Genomic DNA, 20451 nt, shown 5'->3' with positions numbered 1-20451 from the left:
CTCACTGTGTGACATGCTCCCCGGTTTTGCCTTCCTTTTTGAATGGAAGCTTCCTGAGGCTTCACCAGAAGCAGAGACAGGTGCCATGTTTCCTGTGCAATCTGTAGAACCATAAGCCAAATAACCTTTTTCTTTATAAGTTACCCAGTCTCAGGTATTCCTTTAGCACAGCAAAATGGACTAACATGAACTCCAATTTCATTAGTAAATGGTGAAATAAATGGATAAACGATCATATATCTTGAAAACACATGCAGCACAACACAATACAGCATGAAGATGAATAAACCATAGCCACACCCAAAAGTATGGATGCATCTTACCAACACCATATGGAATGAAGATGAATGAACCATAGCCACAGATGCATCTCACCAACATGACATGGGATGAAGATGAATGAACCGTAGCCACACCCAAAAGCACGGGTGCATCTCACAAACACGACATGGGATGAAGATGAATGAACTATAGCCACACAAAAGCACAGATGCATCTCACCGACCATAGGAACTGAAGATGAATGAATTGTAGCCACACTCAAAAGCACTGATGCACCTCACCAACACCATATGGCATGAAGATGAATGAACTGTAGCCACACCCAAAAGCATGGATACATCTCACCAACACGACATGGGATGAAGATGAATGAACTATAGCCACACCCAAAAGCATGGATACATCTCACCGACCATAGGGACTGAAGATGAATGAATTGTAGCCACACCCAAAAGCACTGATGCACCTCACCAACACCATAAGGCATGAAGATAAATGAACTGTAACCACACCCAAAAGCATGGATACATCTCACCAACACGACATAGGATGAAGATGAATGAACTGTAGCCACACTCAAAAGCACAGATGCATCTCACAAACATGATATGGAATGAAGATGAATGAACTGTAGCCACACAAAAAAGCATGGATGCATCTCACCAACACCATATAGAACGAAGATGAATGAACTGTAGCCACACCCAAAAGCACAGATGCATCTTACCAACACCATATGGAATGAAGATGAATGAACTGTAGCCACACCCAAAAGCATGGATGCATCTCACCAACCCGTTGAGTAAAAGAGGCAAGACATAAAAGAGCATATTTGGTATAATTCATTCATATAAAGTACAAAAACAGGCAAAACTGAGCTATATTTTTGGGGGATACATACATCCCCATATACAAAAGTGGTAAAATTAAGAAGAAAAGTCAGGAAACCATCAGGAAGGTTGGAATAGCTGTTGTCTTTGGGGGACAGGTAGGGTGTGGGTGGGAGGGGATGGGTGGAGGGTGGGGGTTTCTGGGGCTAGCAAGTTTCCTTTCAGAGGTCCGCACACCAGTTTTTGCTTTGTAATTATTTGTGAAATTAGATATTTGTGTTTGCATTTTCTGCTTGCTTGTTACATTACGTAGCAATAAAAGTTAAAGAAACGAAACCATTTCCCTTTTGCCATCATAAAAACAATAGAGCTCATGGAGACTCTTATACAATAGAAAAGTATGAGTAAAGGATGACGGAAAAAAAAACGCTTTCCAAGGTTGGGGGGAAAGTTATCAGGAAATATTGCAGCTGCAGATATTTTAAATACTGATAAGGAGTTTGAGCTGAGTGGTAGATAAAGCAGCTGTGTCAAATATGGTCCAAGAATGGCAGCAGCTCCCAGATGATCTCTTAGGGCCGTGACATTGAAACAATAGGGTGGTTTTCATCCCTCTGTTAAAGGCATGATTTTTATTCAGTGCTAGGGATCAAATCATAGGTTTCCAAGATACTCTCCGGTAGTTTGAAGGTTCAAATTAACCTAGTCATGGAGATTTGGGTTGTTAATATGGATGAAAAATTATGTTAAAAAAATCTTTTTGAGCTAGTAAAAAGTGTCTTGTGGAGTGCCACTTTGCCACAGTTAAAGAAATCTGATGTGGCACCTTGAGAGCGCTCTAATACCAGCTGTGACTGGCTGGCTAAAAAGTGCCCACGTACCGCAAAAGGGAGAGTGATTTTTAAAAAATGCATGCAGTTGATTTTGGAAGTGGGTTGGTGATTAATCTCAAGGCAGTTGGTTCAAATGAGAATTTATCTAGCAAAATTCAATTTAAAATAAGTTTCCTTCCTTCCTCAGGGTCTCTTCATAGACCAAGCAGTCAGAGGAAATATCGTCCTTAGCCTAGCTGCCTAGTTGATTCCCTGGGAACAGGACAATCCGCAGAGGAAGCATGTCACCCAAGTCAGATGTCACAAGGATCACACAAACAAGAGGAAACAGCTTGAAGCAGAGACACCTCTTTCTTTTATCCCCACCCAGCCCCTTCCCCCAAAGAACAGGTCACTTCCTAGTATTTGTTCACTGCATTTCAGGCCAAAAAAATGCAGACCATAAAATGAAACGGGTTGTCCGTGAACAATTCCTTATGTTTAATAATATTAACTTACTTGGTTAATAGTGATAGAATTTTAATTGTTATTTTTCTATCAATGAGAAAAGCTGGCCTGCTTATCCTTTGAGAAACTAAAAAGGATAAGAGAAAACTAAATTCTGGCAGCTCAAAATTGGGAGAGGGGGTATCCTTCAGCCTGTTTGTAATATAAAATCACCAATCACAACTCTTTTGGTTGTATTCCCAATATTCCCCTGCTATGTGTATTCAACGTATTTAAATTATTTCAGGAGTGAAGAAGGAGCTCCCTGACTGACAGGCAAACTCAGTCCCTACAAGCAAAAGATCCCATGTCAAAATTTTCTATTTTTTTCTCTTCTATTTTCTTTTCTTCACCTTCCCTTCTTTTCCTTCCTTCCTCCATTCGACATAAGACTGGAAGAAGGCCGGGGGCAGTGGCTCATGCCCGTAATCCCAGCACTTTGGGAGGCCGAGGTGGGCAGATCACGAGGTCAGGAGATAGAGACCACGGTGAAACCCTGTCTCTACTAAAAATACAAAAAATTAGCAGGGCGCGGTGGCAGGTGCATGTAGTCCCAGCTACTCAGGAGGCTGAGGCAGCAGAATGGCATCGAACCCAGGAGGCGGGGCTTGTAGTGAGCCGAGATCGCGCCACTGCACTCCATCCTGGGCGATGGAGCAAGACTCTGTCTCAAAAAAAAAAAAAAAAAAGACTGGAAGAAAAGCACAATTAAAAAATGAACACTGATCAATGCCAATATCCTGGTAGTGATGTTGTACTATAGTTTTACAAGATGTTACTACTGGGGGAAACTGGGTAAATGGTACATGGGATCTCTCTGTATCATTTCTTTTATATATTTGCCCACTTTATTGAAATATAATTCATATACCATGCCATTTACCCATTTAAAGTATATAGTTCATCAGTTATTTGCATATTCAGAATTGTACAATCATCACCACAATCAGCTTTAGAATGTTGTCATGACTCCAAAAAGAAATCCCATGCTCATTAGCAGTCACTCCTACCAAACTCCCAGCCCCGCAGCCCTAGGCAACCAGTCATCTACTTTCTAACTCTAGATTTGCCTATTCTGGACATTGCACATAAATGGAATGGTATAATATGTGCTCCTTTGGGACTGATTTCTTTCACTTAACGTAGTGTTATTATACGTCATCCATAAAACAACATGGCATCCATGTTGAAGCATGCCAGGTCATTTTTTTTTAATTGCCAAATACTCCATTGTATGAATATACCACATTTTATTGACCCATTCATCATCTGATGGACATTTGGGTTGTTTGTACTTTTTGGCTATTACAAATAATGCTACTATGAACACTCATGTACAAGTTTCTGTGTGGACATATGTTATCCTTTTTGTATTATTTCATACAATGACATGTAAATCCACAATTGTCTCAAAATAAAAAAAATTAAAAAGCAAAAATACAAACAACTTCTATTTAGTGGGGAAACCCTGGGCAATTTCTTTCCTCTACTGTATAGCCTTTGCACTAATATGACACATTTTCTTTCTAAAGATATTATTTAATAACAGCACTTTGAATGCTGTCAGTTGAACTTACCTGCACAATTTCTTTCAATTGTTATGCAATCCCTCTGAGACAGGTTCCATTAAACCCCACTTTAGATGAGGCTCTACTGCCTCTGTCATTTAAAACATTATTAGTAAATCAAGTAAAAAACACAATTTAAAAAGTGAGAAAAGGACTTGAACATAAGTTTCTCCAAAGGAGATGTAGAAATGACCAGGAAGGACATGAAAAGAGGCTTGGTCACTAATTATTAGGAAAACACAAATCAAAACCACAGTAAGATACCATCTCACATCTATTAAAATGACAACTATCAAAACAGCCAACCAGCCAACAAAAAAAATCCCCAAAACAGAAAATAACAACTGTTGGTGAGGCTGTGGAGAAACAGAACACTTATACACTGTCAGTGGGAATGTAAAATGGTGTAGCCGATATAGAAAACAGTACGGCAGTGCCTCAAAAATTTAAAGATAGAAGAATTACAGGATCCAGCAATTCCACTATTGGATTTATACTCAAAGGAATGGAAAATAAGGTCTCAGAAAGGTATCTGTGCACCCATGTTCACAGTGGCATATTCACAATAGCCAAAATGTAGAAACAACCTAATTGTCCATCAACAGATGAATAAACAAAATGTTACGTATGTATATAAAGGAATATCATTCAGCCTTAAAAAGCAAAGAAATTCTGACACATGCCACGACACAACATAAACCTTGGAGACATCACGCTAAGCGAAGTAAGCCAGAGCCAAAAAGACAAATACTGTATGATTCTAATTATTTGAGGTACCTAAGGTAGTCAAATTCATAGAGACAGAAAGTAGCATGGTGGTTGCCAGAAGCTGGAGGGAGGGGGATCAGGAAGTTGGTGTTAAAGAGTACAGTCTTTCAGTTTTATCAGATGAAAAGAGAGTATAGAGATTGTTTGCATAACAATGTAGATGCATTTAACCTACTGAACTGTACACCTAAACATCGCTAAAAAGCAAATTTTATGTCATGTGTATTTTACCACAATTTTTAAAAACAGAATGAGCAAATCTATTCAAATGATGTATTTTCTCAAGATTTTTACCCTGTTTCAGACAGTCTAAAAAGTAACAATTTGCATAGAACAATCACATACTTTCCAACACCCCATTCTCCTCTCTTCTAAACTTGTTTCTCCCGGGCACTACCTGATATATGATAAGCAAAAGTTATCTAAAATTAAGGTTGTGTGCAGGAAAGGAAGAGAAATAGACAGGGGGATTTGGTGTATCTGGAATTAGAAGCAAGGAGGTTTTCCCAATCCCAGAAAGGACCAATGTTCTTAAGCTCCAGGCGCACAATTTTAGTGCAGACTTGCACCTTACAACAGAACAGGGGATGTAGTAAGCAGGTCTGCTGAGGTGTGCGCGGCAGGCTGCCTAGATCCTGACTTCTCGCCCCCAGCCTCACCAGGCACTCCCTGGCGGATGCACTGACATCACAGCTGACAGCAGCACTTTTGATGCCAGGCATCCAGGTTGGCAGCAACTGCATATTTATTTATTTATTTATTGAAATGGGGTTTCACTCTGTCACCCAGGTTGGAGCGCAGTGGTGCAATCTCAGCTCACTGCAGCCTCCACCTCCCAGGCTCAAGTGATCCTCCCACCTCAGCCTCCTGAGTAGATGGAAACACAGGTGCAAGACCATCACGCTCAACTAATTTTCTTTGTATTTTTGGTAGAGACAAGGTTTTACCATGTTGTTCAGGCTAGTCTCGAACTTCTGAGCTCAGGCAATCTACCTGCCTCGGCCTCCTGAAGTGCCAGGATTACAGGTGTGAGTCACTGTGCCTTGCCAACAACTGCATCTTTAATAACAGTGTTACTGAGAAATAATTCACTCAAGCAGTTGGATTTGAATGTACTTGGTTCACTGTACTTACCTCTTAGGTACAAACAGCATGCAATTTGATGCTTTATCCTGGCTTCACAGCTGAATAGGAGAGGCTGGAACAAAATTCCAAGCCATCACTTTATATGCAGACTACTGATTTAGGGTGAACCAGTACATCCTGGTTAACCTCCCTCTACATTTCTTTTCATGACAGACATGTTAATTACTTTGCCAGCAAATATCCATAGGAACGTCTAATTGGATTATTTATAGTTCTGTTTTATGATTAAAGTTGGAGAAAAGGCATCAAAATATAGCTTCCAATAACTAGAATCAAATACAAAAAAGTGACGATAATAAAAATAGGGCACATGGAGTCAGACTCTGGGAAACATCCTAGGTGCATAATCTCATTCTTCCTTTGAACAACTGATAAGATAGGAGTTTGTCCATTTCATTGATGTGGAAACTGAGGCTAAGGAAGTCAAATTAACTTAGAAACAGTATAGCAAATAATTGAGTCCAGGGTTCCCAGATGCCAGAGCAGCCTGGCTCTCTCACTGCCTTGAATGACCTTGAGTAAGTTGCTTATCTGACTCTCAGTGATGTTTATCAAATGATCACAGAAATGCCTGTCTCATTCGCAGTGCTACAGCAATGAGTATGTGAGAATGTCAATGCAAATGCACTTAGAGCAGGGCCTGTAGAGCTTGTACACTCTTTTTTCCCTTCCTCCTGTCTTCTCCTCCTTCTCCCCACGCAAAGTCACAGTAAGTACTCAGATGGACTAAGAGCACATTTAACTGTGATTGTGATCCTGGTTTTCCTGCCAATACTCTCAGTGAACAGACGGGGAAGCTGGGAAGAGAAGGCAGAAGTCCCTGGTTCTTGATGTGAGCCAGTGGGGTTGGAACAGACATGTCCAATGAGCAGGGAGGAGGACAGAAAGGACTGCAGCTTTATAGAGAAGTGTCGGCTTCTAAGAGGGAAGAGAATTCGCAGATCGTGCTGAAACCATTTGGAGAAAGTTCTTTTTACACAGTCTTAAAGAAACTTCCCACAGAGTATTTATTTATTACAAAAGGGAGTAAAAAGTTGCCACGGAGAAACTAAACTTAAATGATCCATTTAAACTTTTGGATCTAAAAACTTTAAATAAAATTGATGGTGGATCACTGTAGACAAAATCAAATAGAACATCATTAAGAATAGGACCGGCTAATACTATGCCTCCTGACAGGTGCACTGAGAACACAGCACTGCTTAGGTGCTTAGACACTCTTCACAAAACTCAGCAAGTCACATCTGCACTTAGTCTCAGGTGGTCAACGACAATAATAACATCTATGTATGTGTACGTAAATAAAAGAACAAGAAAATTAGGACAATATTAACAACCGGTGAATCTACGTGAAGGATATACAATATTCATTATATTATTCCTGCTCCATTCTGTAGATTTGGAGAAAAACAAATATAAACATCATCGGAGGAAAAAAGAAGCCAAGTCATTTTTTTAATGAGCAGATAACAGTTTTGTGGTTCTTCAAAAAGTTCAACAGAGGCTTACCATATGCCCCAGCAATTGAACTCCTAGGTTTATACACAAGAGAAATGAAAATATGTCCACATAATAAATTGTATGTGAACGTTCATATAGCATTATTCATAACAGTCAAAAAAAGGTAAAAACAACTGAAAGGTCCACCAATGGATAAGTAGATAAACAAACTCTGGTATAGTCATGCAATGGAATATTACTCAGCCATAAAACAAGAACATTCTAATACGTTCTACAACATGGATGAACCTTGAAAACATGCTAGGTGAAATACGCCAGACACAAAAGGACAAATAAATGATTCCACTTATACGAGGTACCTAGAGTGGTTAAATTCATAGAGACAGAAAGAATGGTGGCTGCCAGAGGCTGAGTGGTGGGAGAAATGAAGAGTGATTGTTTATTGGGTACATTGTTTCCTTTTGGGATGATGAAAACATTTTGAAAGTAGATGGAGGTGGTGGCTGCACAATATTGTGAATGTACTAAATGTCACTGAATTGTTCGTTTTAAATGATTAATTATGTCATGTGAATTTCATGTTAATTAAAAAAAGAGCACATAGAGAAATGAGGAGGAAGATGTTCCAACTTAGACAATAGAGTGTTCATGGGAAGAGACAACATTCAGAGTGAGCACTCACACCCATGAATCTGCTGAGTGGAACAGAAACGGACGACCTGGTTTGTACTGCCAACCAGTTCTGACACGTGCCAATCCAAACGGAGAATGTGAAGTCATGTAATTACAGTTTACCTGAATTCTGCAAATATGTGCAGAAAGACTTACAGTGCAGTAAGAATTAATGATAGACTGGCTCAGTATGTGCCATGTTTAAAAGACACTTCGGCTCAAGAGGGGCCAACAGGAGAAAGTGAGCAAGGCTGTGATCCCACAGGCCAAGACTGTAGAGGGAAAACCTGGATGCAGAGGTGACATGCCCACGTAGCTGCAGCTTCTGCTCTGCCGGGGCTGGAGAGTGTTTAAAAGCCATCTGCCCCTTCCATTTAGAAAGCTGGCACAGAAAAAGTGACCCAGTCAGATGTGTGTGACCTAACATGTTACCCTTTCCAGAAATAACCACACATTCCATTAGAACCATTAAAAGAATGTTATGCTTTAGCATTTTTGTTCTAAAAACCTCTTATCACTAAAGAAATTCACATTCACTATGAAAACATGTATTTATTTATTTATTTATTTATTTATGTATTTATTTAGAGGCAGGGTCTCACTGTGTCACCCAGGCTGGAGTGCAGGAGTGCCATCTCAGTCCACTACAGCCTCGACCTCCTTGGCTCAAGTGATCCTCCCACCTCAGCCTCCCAAGTAGCTGGAACTACAGGCACACACCATGGCACCTGGCTAATTTCTTTATTTGTAGAGACGGGGTCTCCCTATGTTGCTCAGGCTGTTCCCGGCCTCCTAGGATCAAGCAATCTTCCTGCCTCAGCCTCCCAAAGTGCTGGGATTACAGGCATGAGCCACTGTTCTCAGCCCACTATAAAACTTTTTTGAAAGTAGGTAGATGAAAAGAATCCCTTGGAAAAAGCCACTGCTATAATCTTGCTGCACTTCTTGCCAGCCTGAGAAGGCAATACTTAATGGTAAGAAATGATTTATTCAGGATGTGACTTTGAGAACCTCAGAAACTGTCTTGGTGACCCTCAAATTATAATACATTGAGGCTTTCTATTAAGCCAATGGGTCCGAGCCCTAAGATAACCTTTCCCAGAGATGGAAGCAAATTTCTTGCGCTTGAACTGTGCATCCAGAGAATCTGGCGATGAGGGAATCATGAAGAAATGGGCAGATGATCAAGATAAATACCCATTACTCCCCTCCTTACAAACATTAAAAGAATTACTAAGTCGCAAGAAAGAGCAAGAGCTGAAGTAAATAGATTTTGCAGGCCAGTTCTCAACCCCGATGGACACAGGAAAACAAAATAAATGATGCTTCTGACATAATTTAGTGTCTAGCTCAGAAGCTGATCGAAATTGGCTTGAGCCTTTACTTCTTCTGTCACGATCTCTAGAAGGCCATAGGCCCCCAAGCCACGCACTTACCCATCCAGACTTCCCCAAACTGCCCAGCGCCGAGCCTTTTCACCAACTTGATGGACTCCCGGGGGATCTCCCAGGCATCTTTATCCCATGGCTTCTGTGGCTTGGGACTAATACAAGCCTTCTCCAATCTTCTGCACAAGCCATCTGGCTGCTCTAATTTGAAAGGGAAAAATTAAGGTTAAGAAATGCAATACTTTAGACTTCACCTGTGTCTATAAAGAAGAGTTTCAACTAGGAGCGTTATAATGTCCAACCTGCCGCAGTCTGTGAACTAAAATGCATCCTTCACATACTTGTGACTTTTGAAATTTGTGGGGTTTTTTGTTTATTTTTCTTTTTTTTGAGACGAAGTTTCACTCTTGTCGCCAAGGCTGGAGTGCAATGGGCGAGCTCAGCTCACTGCAACCTCCGCCTCCTGGTTTCAAGCAATTCTTCTGCCTCAGCCTCCCAAGTTGCTGGGATTACAGGAGCCTGCCACTATGCCCAGCTAATTTTTATATTTTTTAGTAGAGACAGAGTTTCATTACGTTGGCCAGGCTGGTCACGAACTCCTGACCTCAAGTGATCCATCCGCCTCAGCCTCCCAAAGTACTGGGATTATAGGCGTGAGCCACCAGCCTGAAATTTGTATAAGAAAAACCATTTAAAACATACTTGTTTGTATTCATCAGCACTGCTAACATACATGAACAAAAATAACAAAGCCAACAGACAACCACAGGCTGACAGGTTGTCACACTTAATAAAATGTGATTTCAGATTACTGAGCCTACATTAAGCTTCATGGGATACCATAGTGGGGAGTCGGTCATGTCACCACTGGACCCTAGGCCCCAGAACAGAGCCAGAGCACCACAAGCTCTCAGCATGTGCAGGATGCACACAGGAATGGGAGGGCGGAGGGAGGCAGGAATTTACAAAATCGGAAGCACGTTGCTCTCTCCATGTTTTGGGACTCAAGCAAACCTATAATATGCATTCCTTCAATCAGGTCATAGAAAGGAGCTGGGGCAACAACCACTCAACTGACTCCAGTCACACAGCAAAGGGACCCAGAGTTTCAGGCCCAGGCTTTGCAGGGCTGCAAAGTGGCACTGGAGACAGGGACATTGACCTGCCACTTCTAAATATTTCAGTGGTAGTGTCATTTCTGTTTGACTTTACCAAGAATATATATTACTTTTACACACACACACACACACACACACGCAAACACAGATCTGCAAATCTGCATTCCTATTCCAGATATTCAGATGTATTGTAAAAATATATGCAAAGATAACATATATTTTTCTCTTGGTAATTTTGGAACACTGAATGCCAAACAGCAGGTACTACTAGGTGGGAAGGACTGGGAGGATCACAAGGATCAAATCTTACTTTGTGTATTTAACTTCAGATTAATTAATTACTTTTATTTTATTATTTGTTTTTTGAAACAGAGTCTTGCTCTGTCACCCAGGCTGAAGTGCAGTGGGGTGATTTCAGCTCACTGCAATCTCTGCCTCCTGTGTTCAAGTGATTCTCCTGCCTCAGCCTCCCGAGTAGCTGGGACTACAAGCACATACCACTATGCCTGGCTAATTTTTTTTTTTTCTGGTAGAGATGGGCTATCACCGTTGGCCAGGCTGGTCTCGAACTCCTGACCTCAAGGAGTCCACCTGCCTTGGCCTCCCAAAGTGCTGGGATTACAGGCATGAGCCACTGTGCCTGGCCTAACTATAGATTAATTTAGAATCATTTATAGAATATGACCTGCAACTGTATCTAAGAGAAATACGATGCCTAAAAAGTTTTAATATAAAAATAGTGTGTGACGTCTTATACATATCATAACAAATATATTTTGTCTTGTTGAATGTTCAGTTTTTACTTACTTTGGTAATGTTTAATCATGTCGCTGATACAGGGAAAAGTGATTCGTGGAGAGATGTAATAGCCCCCATTATCCAGACTTCTAATTTTGTAGTGCTTAATAACATCCCCATGCACAGGGTCAAAGTCTCTGACAGACAGAGAGAAGCTTCCTATGGGGGGGAAGGTATAAGTAAATGTTTATATCTCACAAATAAGATTTGCATTATACAACATCTGCAGTACGCATTTTGTGATAAAAATATGCAAAATATATATATGAAGTTTGTATAAAATGCACAATTTTAAAAGTCCTATAAAAATTCTACTTGACAAATGAAGCCACGTTTTGTTTGCTGTGTAGCTTGCCAACATACCATTTTCTTTCTTCATGATAATTTTTAAAAATTATTATTTAGCTACATTAAAAATTTTTTAAGTTACTTTGATTTTCTTTTCCTTTTTTTTTTTTGTTTAACAGGTTCTTGCACTGTCACCCAGGCTGGAGTACAGCAGCACAATCATAGCTAACTGCCGCCTTGACCTCCTGGGCTCAAACGATCTTTCTACCCCAACCTCCGAAGTAGCTGAGACTACAATCATGCACCACCACACCTGGCTAATTTTTAAATTTCTTATAGAGACAGGCTCTTGCTATGTTGCCCAGGCTGGTATCAAACTGCTGGGTTCAAGTGATTCTCATGTCTCAGCCTCCCAAAGCATTGGGATTACAGGCCTGAGCCACCATGCCCAGCCTAATTTTCTTTGTCTTAAAATTTCAGGATTTATTCTAAACAATAATGCAAAAGCCTCAGCAAACAAAGCATGGTAAGAACTGGCCACAATCATGTGTGCTTTCTGCCGTACTTTTTTCTTTTCTTTTTTTTTTGAGACAGTGCCTCACTCTGTCACTCAGGCTAGCTAGGAGTGCAGTGGCATGATCACAGCTCACTGCAGCCTACCTTCCCTGGGTTCAGGTGATCTTCCTACCTCAGCCTCCAGAGTAGCTGGGACTATAGGCATGCGCTGCCAGGCCTGACTAGTTCTTTATTTCTTGTAGAGATGGGGTCTTGCTATGTTGCCCAGGCTGGTCTCCAACTACTGGACTCAAGTGATCCTCTTGCCTCAGCCTCCCAAAATGTTAGGATTACAGGTGTGAGCCACCACACTCAACTATATTACTTTTAGTAGTACAACGAATCATTGAAGTTTGTTATTTTTTATCAAACTATAAAACTTTTACTACCAGAGCATACTATATCCTTTTTTCCCCTTGAGTAATTCTAGAATAGTTTCTAAAAATAATTTCCTAAATAGTGTTTTAAAAGAGGCCTTGAACCATTTCCTACCTTTTAACGTTTCACTTTCTCTAATAAGGAAAGCTCCAGCACTATTTCCTGGTGCCAAAAGCTGCCTTTCTGCGTCCTTCCTGGTTATATCCTTGAAAAACCACCTGTGAAGACATTTCAACATTTCGTGCATATTATGTTCCAGAGCAGGAAAAAGGTGAAGAATATTAACAAGAAATCCAATGTGGCAAACAAAGCCACCAAGATGACAACACATGAGGACTCACTCTTCTGTTTCTAAGGTGTTGAGTTTGGCCACATAGTTGCTAGGGATGAAGCCTTCTTTTTTTGTTAAAAGGGACTTTGCTTTCCACCATTCTCCATGCCTAGAATAGAAATACACAACAAAAAGAAGCTAGAAGATTACATATTCCATGCATGTATCAAAATATCACAGATATCCCATAAATATGTATTTATGTACAGATACTATGTATCAATTAAAAAATTAAAAATAAAGAAAACATAGAGTTACCACAGGACCCTGCAATTACACTCCTTGACCTATACCCAAGAAAGATGAAACCATAACATCCACACAAAACTTGTACATGAATGTTCAAAGCATCATTATTTGTAAAAGCAAAAAGTAGAAACAACCAAAATGTCTATCAACTGATGAATGGACAAAATCTGGAATATCCGTCCAGTGCAATATTACTCAGCAGTGAAAGGAATGGAGTGCTGAGAGATGCTACAACAGGGACGAACTTTGAAAACATTATGCTAAATAAAAGAAGGCAGCCATGAAGGACCACATATTGTATGATTCCATGTATGTGAAATATCCAGAATAGGTCAGTCTTCAGAGATAAAAAGTAGATTTGTAGTTTCCTAGGGCTGGAGAGAATGGGAGAGTGGAGGTGACAGCTAAGGAGTCCAGGGTTTCCTTTTGGGGTATTTAAAATGTTCTACAATGGATTGTAGTGATAGTTGCACAATTCTGTGACTACACTAAAAAAATCACTGAATTGTACACTTTAAATGGGTGAATTGTGTGGTATTGTGAATTCTCAATAAAGCTATCAAAAAGAGAGAGAGAGAAAGAAAAGAAGCTGGGAGTGAGGGTTTTGAATGTTCACAACACAAAGAAATAATAAATGTTCAAGGTGATGGATATGCTAATTATGCTGATTTGATCCGTACACACTGCATATATGTATCAAAATATCACTCTGTATCCCATGGCTGCATATAATTATTCCATGTCAACTAAAAATAAAAGGAAAAAAGTATTTATATCCAAGACTCAACAGCTACAATAGCAATTGTCTCAGGATGTTTGTTTAGGAGGGTGAAGGTGGGTGGAGAACATCTCTGGAACCCCAGAATCCAGTGGGAAAATTCACTCTTTGTGATGGAATTAAAATATGTTTAGAGACAGAAGCAAAGGAAAACAGACTTACAACTAAAGTATGCATCACTGTGATCAGGGGTGCACAAAGAAGAGTTGGTACAAATGGCTCCCATCTCACAGAAGCAAAAGGTTTGTAACTTGCCCCAGGATAGCTAAGTAATGCTTTCAAAGCCTTATAGAAATGACAGTTAAGGGAATACTGGTCCATAGTTCATGCATTATAAACTCCTTTGTTCAAACATCTAGTTATCATAGAGATGGACACCATGAAAAAAAGAAAACCATAAGACAATTCCAAGCAAGTGAGCCTCATCACCATGCTTGAGTCCTCAGCAGAAAGGACTCCAGAAAGGAGCCAGGGAGGAGGAAGGAACCAGCACTGGAAGAAGCAAGCAGGTAAGCCAGTAATGGGGGAAGGAATGGGTCCCCTTGAGCCTCAACTGCATTCCTCTATAAATTCCACACACAGACAGGATCCTTGTCTGTAAGGCATGAAGACAACTAGAACTAATACTAAGCTCTGCCTCCTCTTTGCTTATGTTATGTTTATACACATGCATCATGCTCACATCAACCCTATGATCTAGGTACTGTCATTCCCATTTTATAAGTAAAGAAACCAAGGTACAAAAGTTTAAGGGTCTTGTCAAGGTCATACAGTTATCAAGTGGCAGGGCCAGGATCAGGTTTAAGTTCATGTTCAACCCATAAGCAACATTGCTGTCAACCACGGAACACCTTGTCCTTAATAAGGGGGTCTCCCCCTCAAACTCTATTTGGCAGGTCATAATGACATTTAATGCAAGATTAGTAAGAAAAACACGCTAGAATTAAAGCAACTGGAGTTTCTTATTCTGAGCACTGTCCTGCATGCCTATGGCCTGACACTGTCACATGTCTGAATCAGCAAGAGGGGATCGAGGAGATGATGACACTCAAACATCCTCACAAAAGCATGGCAGCTGCTGAGTCGAGAATTTTCCAACACGGCTGCTGTAGCTCAGCATCCTTAGAACTCAAACTTGGCTGGGCCCATGAACCCAGTCTAAACATGAGTAATATAACAAAAGAAAAGTGCCATTTCTGCCGGGCGCGGTGGCTCAAGCCTGTAATCCCAGCACTTTGGGAGGCCGAGACGGGCGGATCATGAGGTCAGGAGATCGAGACCCTCCTGGCTAATACAGTGAACCCCGTCTCTACTAAAAATACAAAAACTAGCCAGGCGAGGTGGCGGGCCCTGTAGTCCCAGCTACTCGGAGGCTGAGGCAGGAGAATGGCGTGAACCCGGGAGGCGGAGCTTGCAGTGAGCTGAGATCCGGCCACTGCACTCCAGCCTGGGCGACAGAGCGAGACTCCGCCTCAAAAAAAAAAAAAAAAAAAAAAGAAAAGTGCCATTTCAAATGTCACGCATGGGCCACACAGACCCAAATTTCTTAAGGTGGCAAGAGTAGATAAAGAAAGAAACCAGGCTAGGTGTGGTGGCTCACACCTGTAATCCCAGCACTTTGGGAGGCCAAGGCAGGAGAACTGCTTGACAGCAGGAGTTCAAGACCAGCCTGGGCAACATATCAAGATCCCATCTCTACAAAAATTTTAAAAATTAGCCAGGCATGGTGGCACATGCCTTTAGTCCTAGCTTCTCAGGAGGCTGAGGTGAGAGGATTGCTTGAGCCTAGGAGTTCAAGGCTGCAGTGAGCTATGATCACGCCACTGGATTCTAGTCTGGATGACAGAGAGAGATCCCATCTAAAAAAAAAATTGTTTTAAAGAAAAACCACGGCCGGGCGCGGTGGCTCAAGCCTGTAATCCCAGCACTTTGGGAGGCTGAGACGGGCGGATCACGAGGTCAGGAGATCGAGACCATCCTGGCTAACACGGTGAAACCCCGTCTCTACTAAAAAGTGCAAAAAACTAGCCGGGCGAGGTGACGGACGCCTGTAGTCCCAGCTACTTGGGAGGCTGAGGCAGGAGAATGGCGTAAACCTGGGAGGCGGAGCTTGCAGTGAGCCGAGATCCGGCCACTGCACTCCAGCCTGGGTGACAGAGCGAGACTCCGTCTCAAAAAAAAAAAGAAAGAAAGAAAAACCAGCATCTGTCTTCAAAGGGAAACCCCCTGCAGAGTGCTCACAGACGGACTTAAAAGGAAAATCCCTTTGGCTCTGTTCCTTCCACTGCCCACTCCCTGTGGATAGCAAGGAGGCCTCATGCCCGTTACAGGAAGGGAGCTAGGCTATGGCTGTAGCACCAGAAGCAAGACAAGAGGACAGTCTGCAGGGCTCAGTGGCCTGAGGAAAGGAGCAGCCATGGCATGCTTGAGAGCACTTACTCCTCCAGGACTTTCATCTTCTCTCCTTTCTTGAAAGACAAGTCGTCCGGGTGGATGCCATCATACGGGTACAAGGCTACCACAATGTCTCCTTGTTCCTCTGGATCTAAAGATGAACACAAGAGAACATCTGTAGGAATCCATCAGCAGAAGCATTTTAACAAACCTCATGGGGCACAAAGGATGAGAGGAAGCACTAAGAGAGGGGTGACTGCAAGAAGGACATGTGCTTCCTGCCAAGTGGGCTCACGGTCTGCACGCCCACAGAGAGTAGCTTGCTGTATACACTGTGTCCAGTATTTGTTATTGCAAATCACTTAAAACTAAAACTATAATATAACTCCATATTTAAGAAATGATACACCCATGTTCACAGCAGGATTATTTCAAATAGCCAAGATGTGGAAATAATGCAAACGTCCATTGATGGAGGAATGGATAAACATCATGGCGCTTTTTTTTTTTTGGAGATGGACTCTCAGTCTTGTCACCCAAGCTGGAGTGCAATGGTGCAATCTCAGTTCACTGCAACCTCCACCTCCTGGGTTCAAGCAATTATCCTGCCTCAGCCTCCTCAGTAGCTGGGATTACAGGTGCCCACTACCACACCCGGCTAATTTTTTGTGTTTTTAGTAGAGATGGGGTTTCACCATGTTGACCAGGCTGGTCTCAAACTCCTGACCACAGATGATCCACCTGCCTTGGACTCCCAAAGTGCTGGGATTACAGGTGTGAGCCACCGCACCTGGCCAGGGCATATACTTACAAGGAAATATTCACCCTTAGAAGGAAATAAACTCTAACACTTTCTACAGCATGGATGAGCCTTGAGAACATCACACTAAGTGAAATAATCCGAACACAAAAGGTCAATTACTGTATGATTCCACTTCTAGGAGGTACCTAGAGTAGTGAAATTCATAAAGACACAAAGAGCGGAGGTTGCCAGCGGCTGGGAGAGGAGGCAATGGGGACTTATTGTTTAATGGGTATGGAGTTTCAGTTTGAGAAGATGCGTTCTGGAGATGGAGGGTGGTACTGGTTGTACAACAATGTGAATGTACAAAATGCCGCAGAAATGTATACTTAAAAATAGTTATGAGGGTAAATTTTTATGTTATATATGTCCCACAATAAAAAAATAAAACATTTAGGACAATCACTTTATAGAAGCTCTAATAGTAAAGAAAAAAAATTTAACTATGTTGCTATGAAACCATACCTTTAGCTTGAAACCTCTGTCCAGGTAAAAGCTGAGATTCTGGAACCTATGAGAGAATATTTGTTAGAAAAAAAAACACTGGTTAGCTTTTCTTACTCACATTCATGTTGTATATATGATTTTTGTAACAGTAGCAGATGCTGTTAGATGGGCTCATTTATTAAGTTAGAAAGAACAGGAGCACAGAGGGAAAAACCTGTCGAGGTGCATCCTGCCCTGCTCGGCCAGTGACAGGGCTCTTTACCACTTGCTGTGGGTGGCAGGAAGGGAGCAAGGTTCTGGGCAGGGGCTGCTAGGTGCTCACCTCATCCTAGCTCCTCCTCTTATTTGGTGACAGAACCCTGATATTATTTGGGGTGGCAGTTTGCCCAGCTCAATGAGTGTGCTTCCAAACTCTCTAGCCCTGGGCAGAAGGCGGAGGGAGTTTTGGTCCGCAGATCAGCTGGGCAGGGCTTTGCTGTCAGCTCCCCTTTTCCCTTGCCTCTTTCTCTCCCCCTAGAAACAAGTGAAGGCTGGAGTCTTCAAATAGAAACCAAACATCAGCGGCAGGAGGATGGAGACGGAAGTGGTGGGACCCTGGTGACTTGGTGGAGTTGCCGTCCCAGCCCGGGACTGCCCATCCAAGGCTTCCCCAGCTGTATAAAATTGCATGGTCAGGGCTCTGTCCCTGGAGGCTGAGAGCAAGTCCCATCCCATCCAGGCTTTCTTGGGCTGACCCTGACTCCATCGCAGGGACAGATGGCATCCCCTGTTGTTTCAGTGGGGAGGTGAGTTATTGGAAAGGATTTGGTGGCACAAAAGTCCACCTCAATTACCTTTAAAATCAAATTCCTTTTCCTAACAGTGCCGCGTGAGGCTGTGTGAGGCCTCTGGGCCTCTTGTAAGATAGATGCTGTTAGAGGCCTATACCACAAGCCATGTAACTTTTCTGTTTCTCTTTGATTAAAGTGGCTTCATAGAATGGGACCAAAACAGTTTGTACTGAAATTTAAATTTCTGATGAAAGCCCATAAAATCTCCAGTTCAGTGAGGCAGGGAAAATTACTACATTGTGGTACCAGAAAAACCCATGGCTGCATACTATCCTTCAAATATTTATGTCAGGAAGTTTTATGTTGATTTTTTAGTCATTCAGATTTGCATAATTTGGATATATGATCTATTTTATGTGATTTGGAGGAAATAACTAGAAAACTAGAAACTAATTACAATCATTTTAAAAGCAGCAAGCTGATTTTTCAAATATCAAAAAGCCCTTAACTTACAAACATTTTAATATGCTTCTTATAAGACCAAAACACATATATGCAACACATATACTACTGCTCTAGATTTTTCCTTAAAATGGCTTTTTCTAGAATGTTGTTGAATTTGCATCAACTCTATCTCACCTTCTCATCATATTCCCTTTTTAATCAATCCATAGCATACAGTTTGGCATATCCGGCCAGGGCTGAGAGTGTTGGTTATGGCCATGGAATAAGGCCAAGCTAACTGGCTCATGAGGTGAGGGCATCTGTGACCACGGAAGGGAAAAACTGAAATACCTATGGTATACAGGAGGGAATTGAAAGGCTTCAAGCACAGTTACTACTTCTGCTTTCAAACTTGATTTTTAATCCCCTTTACTTTGATCAAGAGGAAAAAATGGTGCATGGGTTTGTACACTATTCTCTTAGACTTTTCTGAATAAAGGACATCTTTGTTCATTTAAAAACAAAAAACAGGCTCGGTGCGGTGGCTCACGCCTGTAATCCCAACACTTTGGGAGGCCGAGGCGGATAGATCACCTGAGGTCAGGAGCTCAAGACCAGCCTGGCCAACATGGTGAAATCCTGTCTCTACTAAAAACACAAAAATTCGCCAGGAGTGGTGGCACATGCCTGTACTCCCAGCTACTCGGGAGGCTGAGGCAGGAGAATCGCTTGAACTCAGGAGGAGGTTGCAGTGAGCTGAGATGGCGCCACTGTACTCCAGCCTGGGCAACAAGAGCAAATCTCTGCCTCTAAATAAATAAATAAATAGAGGCAAAACGAAAAAACTTGTGTTTTAAAACATATAAATCTATGGCATACGGTATGAGAAAAATCAGATCCTTTTTTGAGAACTCTGATGTCTATGAGAAAACTATTTGTGACTCTAATTTCTCTTATTTTACTATTAGTCATATTTATATATTATATGGTTCGATATCTGTATATACTTATGTAATCTTTTTTCACTGCCTGTAATAAGTTTTTAAATTTTATATTTATATTTGTCACACAATTAAATGTATTATTCTTATACACTTTAAGTACATATATTTTCTATACATAAAATTACAATGCTAATTTATCCAGAAACATCATGTATGATAGTATGATAACTTAATAGCATGATACATCCACTCTTTATCTCCACTTCCTCTTTTTTTTTTTTTTTGGAGACTCTCACTCTGCAGCACAGGCTGGAGTGCAGTGGTGCAATCTTGGCTCACTGCAACCTCTGCCTCCCGGGTCCTGGTTCAAAAAATTCTCCTGCCTCAGCCTCCTGAGTAGCTGGGATTACAGACATGTGCCACCATGCCCAGCTAATTTTTGTATTTTTAGTAGAGACGGGGTTTCACCATATTGGCCAGGCTGGTTTTGAACTCCTGACCTCAGGTGATCCACCCGCCTCAGCCTCCCAAACTGTTGGGATTACAGCATGAGCAACTGTGCCTGGCCTGTCTCCATTTCTTAAGAAGACCGACGTTGATTTCTTCGTCTCAACAATGACATGTGACTTTGATACATGAAAGATACTTCCTACCTTCAAGATAATGGGGACACAGTGAGGGGAGGGCAGGCAGAAAGCCTTGATAATGGGAATATATTTCT

The 20451-nt window shown here is 41.6% G+C and overlaps 1 protein-coding gene across 4 annotated transcripts in view; it reads right to left on the bottom strand.

The window, feature by feature from the left end:
* The window catches only part of LYN (LYN proto-oncogene, Src family tyrosine kinase), a 139757-nt gene that overhangs the window by 50537 nt on the left and 68769 nt on the right, over positions 1–20451 (bottom strand). For all 4 annotated transcript variants that reach the window (XM_033202872.1, XM_033202873.1, XM_033202869.1 and 1 more), the window contains exons 3-8: positions 17591–17636; positions 16369–16474; positions 12913–13011; positions 12686–12789; positions 11360–11509; positions 9483–9635 (exon numbers count right to left, since the gene is read on the bottom strand). In XM_033202872.1, coding sequence (XP_033058763.1) covers positions 9483–9635; positions 11360–11509; positions 12686–12789; positions 12913–13011; positions 16369–16474; positions 17591–17636 — 658 coding nt within the window. The remainder of the gene's footprint in view (positions 1–9482; positions 9636–11359; positions 11510–12685; positions 12790–12912; positions 13012–16368; positions 16475–17590; positions 17637–20451) is intronic.

This window comes from Trachypithecus francoisi, unplaced genomic scaffold (assembly GCF_009764315.1).
Source record: "Trachypithecus francoisi isolate TF-2019V2 unplaced genomic scaffold, Tfra_2.0 Lachesis_group7, whole genome shotgun sequence".
Classification (NCBI taxonomy): domain Eukaryota; kingdom Metazoa; phylum Chordata; class Mammalia; order Primates; family Cercopithecidae; genus Trachypithecus; species Trachypithecus francoisi.
Note: the sequence above shows the minus strand (reverse complement) of the source record. Positions and strands in the feature narration are given on the sequence as shown.